General features: G+C 36.8%; 1 protein-coding gene across 2 annotated transcripts in view; it reads left to right on the top strand.

Annotated features, from left to right (window-relative positions):
- The window catches only part of LOC117956805 (interleukin-15-like), an 8,725-nt gene extending 7,350 nt beyond the window's left edge, over positions 1-1,375 (top strand). The window contains exons 5-6 of one of the 2 annotated variants that reach the window (XM_034892083.1): positions 422-550; positions 839-1,375. In XM_034892083.1, coding sequence (XP_034747974.1) covers positions 422-550; positions 839-949 — 240 coding nt within the window. In that variant the 3' untranslated portion in view covers positions 950-1,375. Of the gene's footprint in view, positions 1-418; positions 551-838 lie in introns of both variants that reach the window. The other variant, XM_034892073.1, reaches the window with a different exon arrangement.
- The last annotated feature ends 4,637 nt before the right edge of the window (positions 1,376-6,012 follow it).

Genomic DNA, 6,012 nt, shown 5'->3' with positions numbered 1-6,012 from the left:
TTGGAAAAAGGCTGCAATGAAACAAAGAGTGAAAAATTTAAAGGGGTCTGAATACTTTCCGTACCCACTGTATATGGGGCATTGGTTGTCTTTCCTCGGGATTGATTGAAAAGAATAACATAGAATAATGATGAAGTATCCTTTCAGATTTAAACATCACATTGCCATCAGCCTACAGATACAATTTTCTATTTATTGTTCAGCAGAAGTTTTTTTCTAGCTAGGGGAGCAGTTGTACTATTAAAACAAATCAACTGACAGAACTCATATTATATATTGATTTGTGAGCATACCAGCATGAATCATGGTGTGCTCAAAGGCTTGACACAGCTACAAAAACATGTAAATTCTTGTTTATAACTGTTGATGTAACATATATAACTGCATGTGTCCATATTGATGCATATCTCTCTCCTAGGAGAATTGTAAAATGATGTTGCTCAGATGTTACATATTGGAGTTGCTGGTGGTCATCATGGAAGAAGAAATTGTGGACTCTAGAGCAAATTGCATCCGTGATATCAATGCCAAACTGCCTAACGATAACCCTGTAAGTCCTGTTAACACAATCCTCCTTACAGTAGAGTGACTGTACTTACTTTTTTAACCACCTGTCCTTCTCTCATAACCACTGCTGACGCTGGTAAATACATTATCAGTTGTATTGTGTAAAACTGTATGCACTTTTTTTTAACAAATGAAGTTTTTCATGGCTGATACATTGTTTCTACCACCAGTGTAACTTATGACATCACAGAAACACACTTGTTTCATATCAGCTTTTAATCATGTATTTACTTATTTTATTAATTTTAAACGTGTATCTTTTTAATTTTAGGTTGGCTGTCAACCATGTGAAGCATACGCACTTAAAAACATTACAGTATTCCTGGACCGACTAAATACCCTTTTGCAAGAAATGAATACACGGATGAATACTCAAACGTAACGTAAAACGTAATGTGATGTAAATAACGTAAGCTACATAAATGTATTTGTATATATTTGTAAATAATTAAGTTTTTATTCTGAAGATGCTGTCACACTAAGTATGTCAACCTGTGACAATGCATACTTTCCTGTATTTTATAATAGAACAGTTTAGATGTATTGAAGGACAGCACTGCATCTCAGGCCGTTGATTATTTTTAACTGCACAGATAGTCTCTGACACTGTGTCACAATATGCCTTTGGGTTTACAGGTTTGAGATAAGTATCACAGTAGCAGCATGTACTGTATAGAGTGTATAATATTATTAAACTCACTGCTAAACACTACTGAATATAACACCTATTATACAGTATAATGAATGTCTAATGCACTCCAGTATCTTCAGAATAGTTGCTCATCCAGTAAATAATATCTTCTAACTATAGAGTCTTTAATTGTATTTCTTTTGTCTTTCTTATACCTCAAGTGTTTGATAAAGCTGTATTTTATAGTTTGTTTTGAAAAGAGTTGTTTACATCCAGCATGGGCATTTAGACTGCAAACTGAAGTTTGAGTAATAGATCCGAGAGTTAGAATGCTTTTCTGACACCATAACAACTCTGGGAAGTTTACATGGCAATACTTGTATAAGTGGAATTACAAAGTTTATGGTGTAGCAAAGTAATTTACAAGGAGCTGTGTGGTTTTATATTTTTATTGGACAAACAGTCATTGCGCCGGATAATAAAGCATTGGGCAACTCTGTGTTTTTGTCTTGCAATAGCAATTTTTTAGGCCTCAGTTTTTGGCCTCGTTGGAAAAATAAGCCAAAATTCTGCTCATTGGCTCGTGAGCGTGATAATTGTAATCTGTTATCTGATAACGTTTGACAAAAGCATCAAATCTAACATATAATCTACCTCCCTTCTGCCAGAGTACGTTCAGTACAAGGAACATTGTTTTTTGTCATTTAAGTTCATTTAAATTTTGAATTAGTCAAACACCAGGTAAAAAACAGATACACTCAAATACAAACAATACAACCATGTTAAATAGATGCTTCAGAAATAAATACTATATATCAGCGGATAAACATAGCACAACATATCATCATTGGATACTAATTACTACCCATATATTCCTAACTATGAAGGATATGTATAAGTGAAAAAAAAACATTTGTATTTCTCTCCCGCCATGTTATAGGCACCCATTTCCATATTTTTTGTTATTAGAACTATTATTCCAGACCTAGTCAAATATCCCTTTGCTATCACTCAACCTAGCTATTATCAATTCAAAAGAAGCATTGTCGATCATCAGCTTAATCAGTCAGACAAGGGTTAAAGTGCCCAGCCGGACTTATCTTCAATGGCACCATTTATTTTCAAGTTTTATGGCTGAATGTTAAAATTGTAACTGAAATTTGTAAATAATGTAAAAAAAAATAAACTGTGTACAACTTTTTTAGCTTCTCAGACAAACATTTGATGAACTGTGGTGCGATGCCATGAATGTGTATGTAACTTGCATATCGATTTGAAACAGACAGGCTAGTTAACATTTTCACAGGGTGACCCAGTGGCTGCGGAATTGTGAACAGGTCATGTTACACAAAAAAGGATTAACTTCTCTACCTACTTCTTCTATTCATCCCCACCGCCATGTATTTTTGAGTCCTTCATCCATGGGTAGGACATCATCCCCAGGATTCATGAACTTGTGCTCCATGCTTTGGCTTTCACCAACAATGCTAACGTGACGTATGGATCTCAATCACACTGTGTAGCCAGGACCCGCCCTGCACTGCTTCTGATTCTTTTAACGTTAGAGCTGCGTTCCTCTCATATGATTGGTAGGTGAAATCAATTGACTCGACACACGCTGGAGATCCGGAATACTTTAAACCCTGAGGGTATTCTGGTTGAGTCTGACTCTTTCAGTTGCGAAGGATAATCCTAACTGCAGTGACGACGCCGGTCAGTACTAAACAAAATTTTGCTTTGGATATTCCTGCTGGTAACTGATCTATCTCCCAATAGACAAGGTTGGGGATATTTTGTTCAGAGTTTTCATAACATCTTTACATAAAGGAAAATTCAAAAAACATTCCCACAATAGGTGCATGAAGGTACCTGTCTCTACGTTACATTTCCAACGCAAGTTGTTCTGTATCAAGCCCATTCTATGAGTTCTTGTTGGTATAAGAGTACCTGTAAATTATCTTGTGTACATTTACCTCAGACATATACTATTCTGTATATGTTAATATGTCTTTCCATGCATTAGCCAAGGAAAGGTGGCTTCCTTTGATTACTCTTAAATATGAAAGAAGTAAATTCCTGGCTTCCTGATGGGATCTAGATTTCTGATCCTTGTGATAAAACCTCTTCCTGTTGGAGCCCTTGTGATCAGTCACATGCATTGCTGGTCTCTAAATGGGAGGACCTTTGAACAACTATGCCTCTCGGACTATCACAACTATGCCTCTCCTTCTATCAGTGGAATTCGAACCCAGGTCTGCCACACCAAAGGTATGTGACATATGCACTTCGCATGGGACATGTCCACGACATCCTCTTTGTATTCACGCCCTGCTCACACCAGCCAAAAGGTCACACTTCCTAATCAATCAGGGAACACTGGACTTTTCTTTGATTATTAAAATGGTGACTTGTGCCAAGAAAACAACACATAGTGGAAGAACATCTCCGGTCCATCTCTTCCTCCCCCTTTTCATTTACATTCTGATCTTATGTTTAGATACAGATCTTCTTTACCCAGGGATTAATGCACATTTGGTCACCACTATGAACGGTTACATTTTGACTAGTACATTTGAGCTACATTATGTGTGGATTTAACACCATTTTATAGCTTTGAACGTATTGAGAAAATGTGGTTAGTTGATTTATTTTCCATAACTCATCTAATGACTAACAAATGCTATGTTAAGTTAAGTGTTAATCTGATAGTGATTGGAAAAAGCCGTTATTCTATCGTCTAATGACTTAATTAGAATAAACTTTAATCAATGGCCTTAGCAATAAGCAAGCTATTTTTTGTGCTTGTTTTGTGCTCCTTTTTAATATTTAATATTATAAACATTATAAATATAATACATATTTCGGTTCAGGCACCGGCGTCGTTTTAAAAGTATCGTTTTAGCACCAGTATAAAAAAACAAAAAAAAAAACAATATCCGACCCCAGTCAGAACCAACAGAGAACTGAGCCAAAACCAATTCCAATCTAAACAGTGGAAAACTGAGTAAGCGGCTGTAGCTTAGTGGTTAAGCGGTGGTCTGCCAATTGGAAGGTTGGTTCAATCCCTGGCCCTGTAGTCCCATGTCTTCCCAAGTGTTCTGGGGCAATACACGGAATCCCGAGTTGCCCCCAAGGCTTTGCTGTGGAGTGTAGATGTGTGTGAGTGTTTATCTGATGAGCAAGTGGCATTTTGTACGGAAGCCTTAGCTACAGTGTGTGTGAATGGTTCCTGTACTATGTAAAAGCGCTATGAGTAGTCATTAAGACTAGAAAAGTGCTACATAACTACAGTCCATTTACAGTATAAAGGAAATACAAAACAAAATAGTTACAAATCAGCTCCACCAGTAAGGAACACCACCACAATACATGGTAAGTATAAAACATCCAGATTTAGCCAAGAAGATCTTAAAGCTGTGAAAGTATCGTCCAGGACGTACACCAATAGAACAAGAAAGCTGGTCTCTACTCCCTGATCTCAGGGACCCCTAAAGCTATGTCACGCTTAAAATCTTCCCTATCGTTTCAGGGCTCTGTCTTAACAGGAATCAGGTCATGGAGGTAAAGAAACATCAGATCCTATCACAGTCCAAGGGGCCCAGCTGAACTCTTGTCTGGACAAGTCTCTTAACGAGGACTCTTTAGGCATACAGGTCGGACCACCAGTCCAACAATTTTTGTTCCACTTTGAAGAGTAAGGAGTAGCACAAAAGTTTTACCTTTCCATGATGTTTAAAGACACACTCCTACACGAAGCTCTCCCTAACGAGACTGCAGGTATTACCTTAGTGTCATTAGCACTTGTCAATAAGCTGCAAATATTGGCCCACCGATCAAACAAAGACCTAAAACATAAGTTAGTTTTAACTGAACATATCTTGCTAGTTGGTAATGTTTTTAATGCAAGACATGGATTAAATAATGATGAATAAATCTACCATGACTAACTTAACTGTAGTAGTTTATTTAAACGCAAGTTCAATTAAACCCACACCAGTGAAATTGAACACATATCATTCAATCGCGAATATCCACATCAATCCCTTACTTTCTTTTATTTCAAATAGACAATTGTAAATGTCCAACGTACAACACAGCAATTACATTTCAAACATGCATTAAGGTCCAAGGTATCAACCCTTAGAAGAAATGTGTATAAGAATACAAAAATAAATATTTGAGTCTTATATATAGCATTCAGAAATGATGGTCCAACATTCTCATTCTCTTCTAACTTCCACTTGTACTTGTGTGTGTTGCACTGGCCTGTACCTTGTGAAAAAAAATATATATATGGAAAAAGATTATGATTAACCATTAAAAGAATGGAATGAGTTGGAAAACAGGATTCAACATACTGTATGCTTTGCAATACTGGTATGTTACAGTTAGAAAGGTTATGTTTGCTATGGTCTTTGCTTAATTTCAGTATTAAACTATTTGCATGAAGTCTGTGTGCAACTACAGTGGTGTGAAAAAGTGTTTGCCCCTTCCTCATTTCCTGTTCCTTTGAATGTTTGTCACACTTAAGTGTTTCGGAATATCAAACCAATTTAAACAATAGTCAAGGACAACACAAGTAAACACAAAATGCAATTTGTAAATGAAGGGGTTTATTATTAAAGGTGAAAAAAAATCCAAACCATCATGGCCCTGTGTGAAAAAGTGATTGCCCCCCCTGTTAAAACATACTATAACTGTGGTTGTCCACAGTTGAGTTCAATTTCTCTAGCCACACCCAGGCCTGATTATTGCCACACCTGTTCACAATCGAGGCATCACTTAAATAGGAGCTGCTTGACACAGTAAGGTCC

The sequence above is a fragment of the Etheostoma cragini genome, chromosome 2, assembly GCF_013103735.1.
Source record: "Etheostoma cragini isolate CJK2018 chromosome 2, CSU_Ecrag_1.0, whole genome shotgun sequence".
Taxonomy (NCBI): Eukaryota; Metazoa; Chordata; class Actinopteri; order Perciformes; family Percidae; genus Etheostoma; species Etheostoma cragini.
The sequence above is the reverse complement of the archived record's forward strand: the minus strand, read 5'-3'. Positions and strand labels throughout refer to the sequence as shown.